This window comes from Oncorhynchus nerka, linkage group LG25, assembly GCF_034236695.1.
Source record: "Oncorhynchus nerka isolate Pitt River linkage group LG25, Oner_Uvic_2.0, whole genome shotgun sequence".
Lineage (NCBI taxonomy): Eukaryota > Metazoa > Chordata > Actinopteri > Salmoniformes > Salmonidae > Oncorhynchus > Oncorhynchus nerka.
In genome coordinates, this window is record NC_088420.1 from 11352352 (window position 1) to 11368446 (window position 16095).

At 43.0% G+C, this 16095-nt stretch overlaps 1 protein-coding gene and 1 long non-coding RNA gene across 5 annotated transcripts in view; one reads left to right on the top strand and one right to left on the bottom strand.

Moving 5' to 3' along the window:
* The window catches only part of LOC115109042 (GRAM domain-containing protein 2B-like), a 27030-nt gene extending 14729 nt beyond the window's left edge, over positions 1–12301 (bottom strand). For 2 of the 4 annotated variants that reach the window (XM_065009556.1, XM_065009557.1), the window contains exon 1: positions 12210–12301. In XM_065009556.1, coding sequence (XP_064865628.1) covers positions 12210–12301 — 92 coding nt within the window. Of the gene's footprint in view, positions 1–2633; positions 2880–6034; positions 6372–12209 lie in introns of those variants that run through there. The other 2 variants (XM_029633598.2, XM_029633599.2) reach the window with 2 other exon arrangements.
* On the top strand, positions 11254–14917 carry LOC135564493 (uncharacterized). Its single transcript, XR_010461068.1, has 2 exons — positions 11254–11789; positions 12266–14917. It is a non-coding gene; the product is annotated as an uncharacterized LOC135564493 (long non-coding RNA).
* Positions 14918–16095: the final 1178 nt, after the last annotated feature.

The following is a 16095-nucleotide window of genomic DNA, read 5'->3' on the forward strand; positions in this document are numbered from 1 at the left end:
CATGTGTAACACATGTACAGGATCTGTACATCCGAACATCACACATGAGGGACAGGTACAGGATGGCAACAACTGCTCGAGGTACACCAGGAAGGCACAATCCCTCCATCAGTGCTCAGACTGTCCGCAATATGCTGAGAGAGGCTGGACTGGGGGCTTGTAGGCCTGTTGTAAAGGTACTGATGAAGACAACCAACGTTTCATCGGAGCTTCTAGAGTGTGCGGCTCTCCTTTAATTTTTCAAGGCAGGCCCTCAGACATTACCGGCAACAACGTTGTCTATGGGCACAAACCCATTGTCGCTGGACCAGACAGGACTGACAAAAAAAGTGCTCTTCACTGACGAGTCGCGCAGTTTTGTCTCACCAGGGATGATGGTCGGGTTTGCGTTTATCGCCAAAGGAATGAGCGTTACACCGAGGCCTGTACTCTGGAGCGGGATCGATGTGGAGGTGGAGGGTCCGTCATGGTCTGGGGCGGTGTCACAGAATCATCGGACTGAGCTTGTTATTGCAGGCGATCTCAACGCTGTGTTTTACAGGGAAGACATCCTCCTCCCTCATGTGGTACCCTTCCTGCAGGCTCATCCTGACATGACACTCCAGCATGACAATGCCACCAGCCATACTGCTCATTCTGTGCGTGATTTCCTGAAAGACAGGAATGTCAGTGTTCTGCCATGGGAAGCCCAGATCTCATGTCTGGGACCTGTTGGATCGGAGGGTGAGGGCTAGGGCCATTCCCCCAAGGAATGTCCAGGAACTGGCAGGTGCCTTGGTGGAAGAGTCAGGTAACATCTCACAGCAAGAAATGGCAAATCTGGTGCGGTCCATGAGGTGGAGATGCACTGCAGTACTTAATACAGCTGGTGGCCACACCAGATACTGACTTACTTTTGATTTTGACCACCCCTTTGTTCAGGGACACATTCAATTTCTGTTAGTCACATGTCTGTGGAACTTGTTCAGTTCATGTCTCAGTTGTTATGTTCATACAAATATTTACACGTTAGGTTTGCTGAAAATAAACGTAGTTTAAGTGAGAGGACGTTTCTTTTTTTGCTGAGTTTACATACATCAGGTCCCTCAGTCAAGTGTTGAAGCACAGTTTCAACTACAAAAGACCAAGGAACTTTTCAAAACCCTCAAAGGGCAGTGATTGGTAGATGGGTAACAATAACCAATCAGACATTGAATATGTATCTCTAAACATGGTCAGGCTGTGGTTGATGATTTAAACCACCCAGAAACAAAAATAGTCTTCTGAACTGTTCTGGACAGAAAGGAAATTGCTCAGAGACGTTACCATGAGATCATTAGTGATTTTAAAACAGCTACAGAGTTCCTAGGCTGTGATGGTTACAATAAATGACCTAAATGACAGTTTGAAAACAACAAAAGAATACAAAAATATTCCAAAACACTGTATCATGGGATGGGTATGCTTGACACATAAGGATCAAATTAAACGAGAGATGGAGCTAAGCACCGGCAAAAAAATAAATATATATTTTTTGTTGTTGAAAATAACTGCTTCGGTCAGCTTTCCACCAGACACTGGAAACAAATTCACCTTTCAGCAGGACCCCTTGGGGGTCCTGTATTCACCTTGCCCATTATTACTTTGAAAATAATAGAAATGGGCAAATATTGCACCATCCTGGTGTGCAAAGCGAGAGACTCACCCAAGACAACTCACAGATGCAATTACTGCCAAAAGGTGTTTAACATGTATTGACTCAACAACAAAAAAAGCCCTTCCTGTAATCGGGGCGGCAGGTAGCCTAGTGGTTAGAGCGTTGGACTAGTAACCGGCAGGTAGCCTAGTGGTTAGAGCGTTGGACTAGTAACCTAAAGGTTGCAAGATCAAATCCCCGAGCTGACAAGGCAGTTAACCCACTGTTCCCCTGAACAAGGCAGTTAACCCACTGTTCCCCTGAACAAGGCAGTTAACCCACTGTTCCCCTGAACAAGGCAGTTAACCCACTGTTCCTCTGAACAAGGCAGTTAACCCACTGTTCCTCTGAACAAGGCAGTTAACCCACTGTTCCTCTGAACAAGGCAGTTAACCCACTGTTCCTCTGAACAAGGCAGTTAACCCACTGTTCCTAGGCCGTCATTGACAATAAGAATTTGATCATGATCAAATGATCATTCTTGAAAAAACAAGAATGATCATTTTTTGCATTGGTAGTTGTGGATAGTGGTAAAATGCATATGATATTATCTGATCTATAAACATAATTATCATTAAAATAGAGAAATACAGATCCTAACCTTAGCAACCCCAAGAGGAATTATATATATAGTGCCAGTTGTGAGAACAACAACATATATGATTGCAGCAAACATCTTCAAATCACTTCCATTTCAGAATGTAAGCCCAAGTCGAATTCCATAAAGGCAATCATAGGACAAAGTTGATATTTTTTCTCTCCAAAGGACATAAATAGAACATAGAAAATATAAATCTCAATGGAGTTAGGCTACAAAAAAAACACACTAGACGAAGATCAACGTATCATGACAAAACAGGTCTCAACCTGAATCGTGAATGTCTGTGCAAGAAGTCCAAATAATTTGCCTGAAAATAATTATACAATCAAATGAGTAAACTGCCGTCTAAAGTCTTACCCGTTCAGACGCTGTCTCCCAGATGACCGAAAACTCATATACCTATTCATAGCAAGACCTTATCTGAATAAAAGCACACTTCAATCCATTATGAGCCGTCAGTCAAAACAACAGTTGAAGAAAACTTAAAGGTCCTCTTTTCTTTCCAACACTGCTGCAATGGAATGTTTTTTTCTGAGTGACTTCTGAACCAGTTCAGTCTGGCCATATCCTTCAAGTGAAAGCAGTTGTTCTATTACCTAAAGGATGTGGCTTTGTGTTGAAATGGTGTGACACTTCGTAGTGGGTGACGTAAGCCTAAGGGCCCACGCCTCCTGCACTTAGTGGTGCAATGCACAGGTGGGGACATGTAAAAACCAAAAAAAATAGCCCTTCCCGTAATCTAAAAAAGTTCCACTAGCTCAGAGTGAAAATGAATGAACTACGGATCCTTCTTATATAGGCTAGCTTGTGGATCTCGTTTAGCTTGAAGACATCTAGTTCAGGGACAGTCTGAGAAACCCAGGGAGGTGTACCCGAATACCCAAGATCCAATCCGGACCCGAGCAGGTCCAAATCAAGAATTTGAAATAATGTCACGGGTAAGTGTCGGATCTGACTGTCACGTGTCGGGTACGACTGTCACGTGTCGGGTACGACTGTCACGTGTCGGGTACGACTGTCACGTGTCGGGTACGTGTCGGATCTGACTGTCACGGGTACATGTAATTTGAACTGAATTGTACATATCCAAACTCTACTGCTGCAGTAGAACCAGATACATTTGTATCATTTATGCTGCTGCTCTTGCTTTTCGTGAGAAAGGTGCGTGTAGTTTGTTGAGCAAAAAAATTCAAGAGTTGTTCTGATGAATTTACTCTGTCACCCCCCCCCCCCCATTACATGTCATTTCCTTGAAATGCATTTAATAATATTTCTACGATGTCCACCCACGCAACTCTAAATCCTGCCAAGTGAGTCCCGTTTAGAAAACCGGTATCAAATGAACCGTTGGTGACAGACATGGCATACCAGCATTGTCTATATGCCATGGTCTACCTAGACCTGCACTGGTTCCTTCAGGACATACATCCTTAGCTACATGACATACATGAGTGGTCACGAATTAAGCAATAAGGCCCGAGGAGGTGTGATATATGGCCATTACACCACGGCTAAGGGCTGTTCTTAGGCAAGATGCAACGTGGAGTGCCTAGACACAGCCCTTGGCCGTGGTATATTGGCCATATATCACAAACCCCGAGGAGCCTTATTGCTATTATAAACTGGTTACCAACGTAATTAGATCAGTAAAATGACCCGTGGTATACCATGGCTTTCAGCCAAATCAGAATTCAGGGCTTGTACCACCTAGTTTATAATTGTCAATATGCCTCTCACTAATGTATGAACTGCCAATTATACCACAGGCACACATCACTTTCAAAAAGCATTAGGCCTAGGTTATATCAGATAGCAATAAGGTGTTGTATAAAACATAAGTCACGGACAATTACAAAATTGTAGTTGACTGGAAAACGACTTACATCACGCACCATGTGACAGTTACGTCACCGGGATGTCATGATCAGCTCTGTATAAAGGCAAACAATGACCAGCAAAACCTCCCAATAGTAAAACACTTAACACTGTTACAGGAACACAGGTTAAAGGCTTTATGGTTTCCCTTTAGGATGCTTACAGTCCAGGTAGAACACAGAGAGCAGGATTCCTCAACTAGCAGCCAGCGGGCACAATTTGGTTTCATCCCCCCCCGACAATGTTTTGTGAGCAAAACTTAGAGGAATGTCTGACAATTAGATCATGCCTGTCATTGCATTTTTCTATAAACAAAAATGAGGAAGACGAGAGAATCTGATAGAACCGGCCCCGTCTGTGGTACAGAAGACAGAACACATGGGCCAGGTCTCAAAGCCAACATGGGGATGGAATGTGCATGCCTAGATGGCTGAACTCTCCGATCCTGCCACGTAACATATGTGCATGTTTAGACGGCTGAACTCTCAGATCCTGCCACGTAACATGTGTGCATGTTTAACAACTCTCAGATCCTGCATGTTGTTTAGACGGCTGAACTCTCAGATCCTGCCACGTAACATATGTGCATGTTTAGACGGCTGAACTCTCAGATCCTGCCACGTAACATATGTGCATGTTTAGACGGCTGAACTCTCAGATCCTGCCACGTAACATATGTGCATGTTTAGACGGCTGAACTCTCAGATCCTGCCACGTAACATATGTGCATGTGCATGTTTAGACGGCTGAACTTTCCTGCCACGTAACATATGTGCACGGCTGAACTCTCAGATCCTGCCACGTAACATATGTGCATGTTTAGACATCCTGCCACGTAACATATGTGCATGTTTAGACGGCTGAACTCTCAGATCCTGCCACGTAACATATGTGCATGTTTAGACGGCTGAACTCTCAGATCCTGCCACGTAACATATGTGCATGTTTAGACGGCTGAACTCTCAGATCCTGCCACGTAACATATGTGCATGTGCTTATTTGGAGTGTTGGCTGGCAGCCAGTCACACAGTACTTGCTGGCTACACTGTTTGTTGTAGAGGCCTTCCCAAAAAATATATATATGTTTGCTAAGTTTGAGACGAGAATCCACCGTACTGTAGCCTACTTGTAACATGTGGTCAGTGAGGTCCAAATCACAGAATACAGTAAAAATAAAAATGCAACAGCCAATGAAATGCAGGGGGAATAACAAAGTCAAGCAACCAATTTGCTGCATGCTAGAAGTTGTATAAGGGAAACTGTAGTCTACTAAAGTAATTCACATTGTCATATAACAGTGTTTCCCCCATAGTTTCTATGATGTCCTCTATATCAGTTTAGCAGCAGCCCACCGTCCAGAAGCACTTTAAAAGATCAGGGTGATAACCTCCAAGGTAACTAGCTTGTAATCCTGGAAGTGTAGCCAACCCGCTGTATGCCCCCAAGGAAGTCACCAGCAGATCACTTGAGGCCAATAGGATGTGATCTAGAGGTGGTTCCGCTCCCTCTGGGACTGGACTTCGTCCATGGAGGCCATGACTAATCCTGGGCCACGGTTCAGCAATCAAACGTTGTTGAACGTCGCAGATAGAAATGCCACGATTTAGAGCTGATGCTATTCCTTATTCTACACGTCAGAGGCACGTTTGTTCTACATAGCCTATTTCTATCTGAACTTTTCAAAACGTTGCGTCCTGGTGGTTGGAGTCAAGGAAGCCATTTGGCCAAATCCGCAGTCGACACAGAGTGAGAAAAGTCATACTCATGTAAAATGGAAAAGCATTGATGGCATTCACTCACACTTAGGCTACACCTTGATCAGTCCAGAATATAAACAGGCAGTGAGTAGGCTGTGACAGGTGAAGAGGATAAAAGAGCCCTACCTCGCCCCATTCCCTGCACGGCCACAGTCTGCAGCATCCTGGTCATACCACTGGCTGTTTCCTCTCTCCATGATCAGCCAAGCTTGTCCTAAACCACCTTTTCTTCAGCTGCTACAGAGAGAGAGCGCCCGCTGGTCCGAGCACAAGCAGTGTGTGTGTGTGTGTGAGAGAAAAAGGAGAGTGTACTTTTTGCTCTCCGCTGAACCCGGGAGCAACTGCAGACAGTCAACGGGTGTAAAGGTCTCTCTTTTACAGCTGCAGTTCAAAACAACATTGAAGGGTAGGAAGAGAAGCAGCACACAGAGACAGAGAGACAGACACACAGAGACACAGAGAGAGAGACAGAGACAGACAGAGAGAGAGAGAGAGCAAAAGGGAGAGACACAGAGAGAGAGAGAGAGAGAGAGAGAGACACAGAGAGAGACACAGAGAGAGAGAGAGACACAGAGAGAGAGAGAGACACAGAGAGAGAGAGAGACACACAGAGAGAGAGAGAGAGACACACAGAGAGAGAGAGAGAGACACACAGAGAGAGAGAGAGAGAGAGAGAGAGAGAGAGAGAGAGAGAGAGAGAGAGAGACACAGAGAGAGAGAGAGACACAGAGAGAGAGAGACACAGAGAGAGAGCAAGCGAGAGAGACAGAGCGAGTGAGAGAGAGACAGAGAGAGAAACAGAGAACACGAGACACACAGAGACCACGAGAGACAGAGTGAGAGAGAGTGGGGGATGAAAAAAAAAAAGAGGGTTGGCCACACTGACCCCGCTCATATTGTGTCACCTGGCGATACCTTGGAAACAGCTGACATTGGGAAGGGAAGAGTGTGAGGTGTGGAAGTAACACCAGCCTCCATTCTCACCACAGCATGAAAATGGCTTCAATTGACACAGAGTCACTAAAATGGCAGTCAAATTCTAAATGACTCAAGGGGATGGTGCTACAAAGCAACCAGTACAATGAGTCCAAGGAATCAAAATACACATGGACAATGCTGCCGGTTAAAAAAAGGACACCTTTCAGAGGCATGAGTTCAAATTAAGCCCGTAGGTGGATCCAAATTTGAGTCTTCAGGTTTTTTTTTTTACACTTTTGGGAGTCACGACTTATGTTGGTGGTGGGGGGGGGTAATAAACATTGGCATCTGTGTATTCAGGAGGACACAAGGAGAGGTAGCCACTTGGGGCTGAGGCTATAACTTAGCGACTCATTCTCACACCTTAGACACTAGCTGATCCCAGAGACTGCCAGTCATTGAGCCAATGCTAGTTAGCAAATTGGTTCAGAAACTACCTTCAAAAATGTAGAGACATAAATTGTATTTATCAGTTAAATCGGACTCTGGGTAAGTACAAAAAAAGGCAACAACAAAAAAAAAAATCTCCCTTTCCCCGTAAGTCTGCCCAAGGATTGTCATATTTAATAACACCTCCTGGAGAGAGATTTCACAACATAAAACGGCCAGCAGTCTTAAATTAGCCCTTTACTTCTCCTACTTTCTAGTATGTGTAAATCCACTTTTATGTGCCATTTAGCAGACATGTTCATCCAAAGCGACTTATTCATGCATACATTTTACATAGAAGTGGTCGCAGGAAACGAACCCACTACCTCAATGTTGCAAGTGCCATGGTCTACCAACTGAGCCACAGAAGACCACTTAACATAGACCACTTAACAAGCCTTTACTGAGGACTGTGAAAGAGTCAAATGCAAAAAGGTTACTTTTCTAGCATGAATTACATTTTCGCATAACGAAGGGAGTTGTCAAGAGTCTCATTGGTGGACCACAAAGAAGCAGATTGGCCTATCAGCTGAAGCGCTCTTCCTCATCAGGCCAATTCAATGACATTTGAAATTGAAAAGGACTTCACACTTGCATGTCAAAAGGCCAGTTGTTTGCTTTGGCAACAAGACAAACTAAAATATGGTTTAAACTCTGAGTCGACTCTTTAGGGCTGCAATGTTAAGCAGGGTGGCTACTGACCACTTCTCTGCTGAAAAAAATACACAAATAACACATTAGGCCAAGTCGACACACACAATACATAAACAACACATTAGGCCAAGTCGACACACACAATACATAAACAACACATTAGGCCAAGTCGACACACACAATACATAAACAACACATTAGGCCAAGTCGACACACACAATACATAAACAACACATTAGGCCAAGTCGACACACACAATTTTACCTGTGCACACATTGTATGAGCTTGGACCAACAGCACCTTTATTTTATTTTACCTTTATTTAACTAGGCAAGTCAGTTAAGAACAAATTCTTATTTTCAATGACAGCCTAGGAACAGTGGGTTAACTGCCTGTTCAGGGGCAGAACGACAGATTTGTACCCTGTCAGCTCGGGGGTTTGAACTTGCAACCTTCCGGTTACTAGTCCAACGCTCTAACCACTAGGCTACCCTGCCGCCCTCCATCCCTATCCACTTGATTTCTGCCTTTATTTGTCCGCTTCAGTTTAAAATCACCGGGTACGATATGTATTGGCTGCTGTGGTCACAAGGAGGTGAGAGGGCTTATCGCAGAACAGCTCTTACCATTGCCATTCCCAGCCATTATACATGGGGTTATGTATGGGACGGGCAGGGCTCGGGTATCACAGAATGTAGCGCTAACACTTTGAAGCTGAGCCATTCTCGTGTGCTCTGCCACGCAGTACAGTCATATCTGACTAAGATCATAAAATGGTGTCAAATTCTTCAACCTCGTCAAATATAAGACAGGCGACATTATTTCACAGAAAATAAAATGTTCCTTGAGATTTGTCCGAGTTAAGTTACTGCTCTCATATGTTCACTGAGCAGATCAGCCCAAGCCAAGCAGTTGCTATGGATACCCAGACTCAGTTCGCCATGAGTAGAGCGCATGCAGAGCAAGCTGTGCACAGGGTGCGAGTGAGAGAGGCACAGTTAATTAATTTATCCTCACAGAGGAAGTTATTTCTGATTTCAGCAGGGACAGGCCTTACAATTGATAGAAGCATCGAGCCCAGGTAGGGTCTGAATGTCGCAGGCATGGGTAAGGCTCAGTCTTAAAATGTATGCCCGTGCAGGGCTCTAACCTAAAAACACATTTCCGGGTATCAAACAAAACACCAGGTCTCCCAATAGAAGCGGGCTTTGAGATGTGTGGGGAATGACAAAGAAAAGTATCTATTAATATCAGTTTGTGCAGATGGGAACAGATCTGGTAGTACACTATCCTCATTGAGGTGGTATACGATATCTCCTCATGTCTGCAAAAGCAACTGCATTGAATAAGCTAAAGTGTGGACTAGATAGGGGCATTTCAGAGCAGCAAAAGTTGTCCCACAACTCCGCGAATGGTGGTCCTCAAGAGCTTTGACAGATGTGGTGGTCCTCAGAACAGGAAAAAAAAAAATCCTGTCAGGTAAACTGCTGATTTTCTATCGTCCAATCATATCGGTTGCAGCCAAACGCAAAGACCAGGTGACAAAAGATGGGCTCTCCTGAACTTGTTAAAAATCAATTGTTTTACAGTGCGCCGATTAAAAGCAAGGGAAAGTACAACTACCAAAGCTTTCACACATGGCCTAGCCATACATCAATATTTTGTACAAATAACTAAGGTTAACAGGACAATCCAAAACCATTTTTTGCTCAGCCTAATCTAAGTGCCACAAGGGCAAACAAACAGCACAGTTCAAGTCAAGCAAATATGCCAAATCTACTTTACATCCCAGTATTGAGCAAGAGCAAAACAGTCAACTAATCAAGTGATGTGAATGGAGGCCAGCGAGGGTTCAAGGAGGGTGCAGCTTCGCTCTGCAGCAGACTGGTCCAACAGGACAAGGCAGGGTGCCAAACAACGTGCCAGCCCCAGCCGAACAATGTGTTTTGGGAGTGTCATACCACCCCATGGGCTCTTGCCACTTCCTCAATGTTCAGCCGACACAGACAGAAGGCAATTCTTCCAGCAGAGCCTCATGATAGTCACACCACCAAGCAGGAAACTCCCACCTGGCTCTCACACCATGTAAGTACAAAAACAAGTATATCAAAAACCTCAAGAGTTAGGCTTAGCCTTAAATAACAATAATTCAAAGGTTTGGTTAAGTCCCCTTAGTCTGGTAATGTAAGCCTCCCCTGCCCCTGGTTGTGAGCCACCTAACCACCCCCAGGTTCCTATTGGCTCATTCTTCCCCCCTTCCTCTGCTCTGTAACTATGCCCAAAATCATTTCTGTAAATGAGAATGTCTTCTCAGTCAACTTACCTGGTAAAATAAAAAGCACCTCCAAGGAGCCAGATGGACACATGAGGAGAATTTCAATTACATTTCCTTGATTGGTCACGTCTTCTCTCCTTGCCTCCTCCTCAAAACCCATTGGATGAGAAGGTCACAGGGGCAGGACCTCAGACCTTCTCATCTAATGGGTTTTGAGAGGGAGGCGAGAGGACCAGAGGAAATCAAGGAAATCCGATTGAAATTCTCCCCTGGACTGCAGCCCCTCCCCGTCTATTCCCAGCTTCAACGTAGGACTATTTGAACTTCAAAACTTTGCATCCTCCCTTAGACAAGTACACATTGTTATAACTGGACACTTGAGGACCTGAGAGATTACCCCCACCAATGTCACGCTCACATACCAGTAACAGTGAAAGAGATCGCCTAGAGGGTCAGGGATAATAGGAAATCCAATTGTTTTCCGGGGGACTGGGGATGGAAAGTAACAGGATTTCTATTCTATGGGGCTTAAACGGTGATGTGCAACGGCCATGATGTAAAAAGGGAAAGACCACCTGTGGTTGACCCATGGGGACAAAAAAAAAGGTGCGTTTCCATTGACGATTTACCCTAAAAACTCAGCCCTTTCTGTTTATATTTACACGGACCGGCAACCGTGTCTCCGGCAGACATGCCCTGAATTGGGGCCAAGCCTCCAGATACTTTAACCGACATTTACATAACTGGCTGACTGAACTTTAACACCTTGTCACAAAGAAATTGTATTGAATGATGCAGAGATGGTTGATTCTGATAGCCACAAGTCTGTAGTGGCACACTGCTGATGAAAACAATAACACTAAAGCTGACTAACATAAAAACCCCGGTGACACACTGATGTGGGGCTAAGTCTCAACGGAAAAGAGAACAGGTCTCCTGTGTGTGTCCCCTGCTGTGACATCGATCCCTACGGTCTCTGGTTATTCGCAGAGCAGGATCATCACAGACCTCAGCAGGAGAAATAAATAGTGTTGTCATTCTGATCCACATAGAGGTGCAGGAGGAAGATGAGGTGATCGTGTTTTCCTCTGCGAGAGACACAAATGAGATTTACAACTGTTCTGAACCTGAGCATTGGAAGATGCAATAGCATAACAATGTAAGCTGTCCATTTTCATTATAAAAAAACACTCAACATATACCCCTTTCTGTTAACAGTGGTGAAAAGTTAATATTATGGGCCTGTTTTGAATGTAAAGATAATCACTTCCCTTGACTGTAGGCTTGTGTAATTTCTGAGTTTGGCTAGTTAATGTGGCAATGATAACATGAAGGCCTGAGTGTAAAAAGTATTCCACTGCGACCTAATTAAAGCATAACATCCAACACTAACTACATTCATACAGCACATCCAGCCATTTTTAATCAGGAAGCTCTATGCATCAAGATATACGATGTTGACGCGCGCCTTAGGTCCAGCTGTTTGCACAACGAATGCTCCTTTGAGACACTACAGACAGCTGACGAGCATTTATTTGTGAGACGGTAAATATGATTACCTTTGAGATGTGTTCAATAAACAACTGTAGTTACATAGCTAGCTATATCACTGAGGATGTAACTAACTAGCAAGGCTTGGTTTCATAACAAGCCAGTTAAATATCGCACAGGGCTGTATATGCACCGCTTGAGGAACATAAACGACTCGTGCAACAATAGTAATAACTATATAAAGCAATTCAGTGCACATGCTTAATGCAATGATACAAAATGTCTAGTTACGTCATATTGAATTCAAAACGTTGATATTAGCTAGCGAAGTTAGTCTTTTATAAGAAGCGGATAGCCAGCTAACGTTAGTCAAGTTAGTATATGTTTGTTTGCACATCCACCCATTGGTACAGAGCGCTAAAGCTGGGGCTAGCGGTTTTTTGTAGAACAGTTAGTTAGGTTATCTATCCTTACCTTTCTTTCATGAAGTGCTTGATTCTAACGATTGCCTTTTCATCCATCTTCCTCAGGAAGGTTTTCAATCGATCTGTCCGGTTTTCAAGCATTCTTCTTCCAACCGGTGTTCGACTCCAAAACCCCGCTCCACCAGAGATGTTGCACGCCAACTCCTGGATTTGCTTTTCTCCCACTCCAGCTATGACGACACATTAAATTAGCTTAAAGTATGCCAAGCCAATCGACCAACGGGAGAGGAGGCAAGTTATGTTTAAAAAAAATGTCATGGCAAACGAATCTTCCAATCAGTTCGCAGTACTTGTCTCTTCGTCTCCGCCCATTGCTTTTTATTGGACACAAAACCCGCGTCATTGTGCTATCAAAACGAGAAAGTGTGGTGAAGATATTGTATCAACAATTTGAAAGCGTTTGGATCTTTCTTTCTTTAGGCCTAGTAGGCCAGTCTACTTCAATGATCTATTCTATGGTCATTTCAGTGAGTTCATATTTTAAATGTATAATCTCTAGCGAAGAGAAGAAGTGTGTTACAGGTATTAATTAGCCTGTTGTATGACGAATATTATATGCAGTTATGAACCTGGTTCAATCACCACCGCAGCAGGTAGTTTTTATCTGGAAATTCCTTAAACATTCAAGGACATGCCTGCCCTATGGTATATTATGCACATCCTATGTAGAGTGGCTTGTGTTTGTACATTGGTGGACGTTTTTATTATTTGATTTATTTAACTAGTGGATGTTGGTGGAAGTTTAATTCTAGCTTTTTAAAAGCATCTACTTATAGTAGTGTTGTGTTTCAACATGACATCCTCTTAAATGACAGGGTAGCCTAGTGGTTAGAGCGTTGGACTAGTAACCAGAAGGTTGTGAGTTCAAACCCCCGAGCTGACAAGGTACAACTCTGTCGTTCTGCCCCTGAACAGGCAGTTAACCCACTGTTCCTAGGCCGTCATTGAAAATAAGAATGTGTTCTTAACTGACTTGCCTAGTTAAATAAAGGTAAAATAAAATAAACAGTGGCTCCAAAAGGAATTACGTTATGCCCCAAAAAAGAGGTTGGCTAAAAGCAGTCAGCTGCATCAAGTCTGAATAGCGAATGCATTTAAATCAACAAAAATGTGTTACAAATGAACAAAAGATGAGTGTTTCACAAGACTGCAGTGGCATTCAAGAAGTATGTTGGTGCCTTTTGTTTTACACCACAGGACTGTGGCCAGTGACCTCTGTCTGTCGCCCTTCCCCCTCATTTCCTGTGAGACAGAAACTGCAGCACCAAATGGTCATGATAACACCGCTTTTTCTTATCCATGGCATTTGGTTATAGTGGTCCCTGAAAATGCACATTTACTTGCCATTTCACCCTAATTTTGAAAGAATGTTGAGTCATTAATATGTTGGAAATCCTCAAGACGTTTCACCAAAAAAGAAAATATGACTCTTCGGCAGTGTTAGTTTTTAGGGGAAGTTTTTAAAGGCTCATGACAGACCAGCTCATATGACTACAGTATATGTTGGAACCGCCTCTTCAGATAAGGAAACCGAGGAGGCACTGTAATGCCACAGCAAACACAAAGCCCTTTTTTTGTGCAGTATATCAGTATACAGCAAATACTGCGTCCAAACTAATACTTTTTTAAATTTATTGCAGAAATGTTGCAGTGTAACTGCAGTTATCCTGCATTTACTGCATCCAAAATACTGCTGTTTCAAAACTGAAATCTGTTTTTATAAGAGATACATCCCAAAATCCGCCTGACCAGGAAGATAAAGAGGGTGCTTAAAGTAGAGGCTTAGGAAACAAGGTTTATTAAAGAGCGGCAGGTAGCCTAGTGGTTAGAGCGTAGAGGCGGCAGGGTAGCCTAGTGGTTAGAGTGTAGGGGCGGCAGCGTAGCCTAGTGGTTAGAGCGTTGGGCCAGCAAAGGTTGCTGGATTGAATCCCGAGCTGACAAGGTACAAATCTGTTGTTCTGCCCCGGAACATGGCACTGTTCCCCAGTAGGCCATCATTGTAAATAATAATTTGTCTTTAACTGACTAGCCTAGTTAAATTTAAAAAAGAGCTGAGAGAGGTTGATGGTTTAGAATTTCTGCTTACTTCTAGAAAAAATGTTGTGTGTTCGAACAGCCGGAAAAAAACAAACCGAAGTCCAAAACGTCACAAAAATCGTCAGAATATATGCACGAACTCCTCCAAACTGTATCAACTGAAACCTTTATAGAGCTGGGAGAGGTTGATGGCGATACATTGATGATATTTTGAAAAGGAAATGCAGATCAGCTTTCATAATAATATGGGTCTGGTGGTCATTTTTTCTAATTGCTCAGTGGAGTCGGTTTTAATGAAGCATGAGGATGGATTGTACTTTTGAAAATTAGATGTATATTCTTGTTCAGTGTTTTGTGGCTTACACTGAAAGAGCATTTGATATTTATTAATTTATTTATTAATGTAAATATCCTTCCCTACAGCACCAGTCATATTCTAGTAATAGTCGACAGACCATCGTTCATCCCATGCATTGGATTGTCCACACAGGAACACAGGTGAACTGAAGTTCACAACCAGATAGAATTAAAATAGATTAATAGCTTGACTAAAATATTTCCATTTATTGTAAACATTTAAAGGCACTAAACATTGGGAACTATCTACAAAAAATGTCAGTGCCTATAAATGATTGATATCAATAAATCCTTTCAACCCTGTCTTTATTTATTCTGTTCATCTATCAAATATTGACCATATGACTCATAAAAATGATATATGGTTTTATTGACATAGCCTATGGCAAACATTTGCCTGTTCAAATATTATTCACTACCTCAAAAGAAGGAGGAAATATCATGGGGACTTAAGAGAAGACCAAGAGTTTATTGGAAGGAAGAACACGATAAGTAAATATTTCATTTGTGGCATACGTAAGAAGATATGTGTATAAATTTCACAGATGTTTCAAAAATTTGGTCTGTCTGTTTTTTTTTCTTCAAGGAAAAGTGAAAGATGTCCTTTGGTTAGAGAACATTATATCAGATGTTGTAAAAAGGGTATGTTTTGTCAGAACATTCCTCATTATCATTCTCTTGTGAGTAATAGCATTAACCTTGTGATAAGAGACACCTTGACTTTTAAAAACCCAGCGAAGCCAGAGCAGCTGCAGAATCGCAGGTTCAGCATGACTGCAACAATGTACACACGCAGCCTGAGGAAAAAGAGACTGCAAGTAGTCGCTCACCAAGTTGATCTAAGCAGGAATATGCTTCAAGTTACGTACATCACAGTATAAATGTAACATATTGTAATGTAAAAGAACAACTGGATGACATAAATAGGACATTGTTACAAGACAAGCAAAACACAGAAGTATAGTATATACTGTATATCATGGTTAAATAGTGCATTCTTCTTGACACACAATTGCTTTCCATATCAATGTTTTCATCATCAGCGTGGGTCTCACAATTCAAGAGCATGCAGGTATGGTACAAGTACAGTATCATCAACAAGAGTGAGAGTAATTTGCTGGTATTTCCATATGCAAGAGGGAGATAAAATACCTTTGTGTCTTGGGAAAAGCCCAGACATGTCAGGGATCACAGGACATGCCGGCGCATATTCCTGCTCCTAAACCTACTTATATAAATGCTGGCCCATGTTGACTCTACAAGATGTTGAAAGCGTTCCACAGGGATGCTGGCCCATGTTGACTCTACAAGATGTTGAAAGCGTTCCACAGGGATGCTGGCCCATGTTGACTCTACAAGATGTTGAAAGCGTTCCACAGGGATGCTGGCCCATGTTGACTCTACAAGATGTTGAAAGCGTTCCACAGGGATGCTGGCCCATGTTGACTCTACAAGATGTTGAAAGCGTTCCACAGGGATGC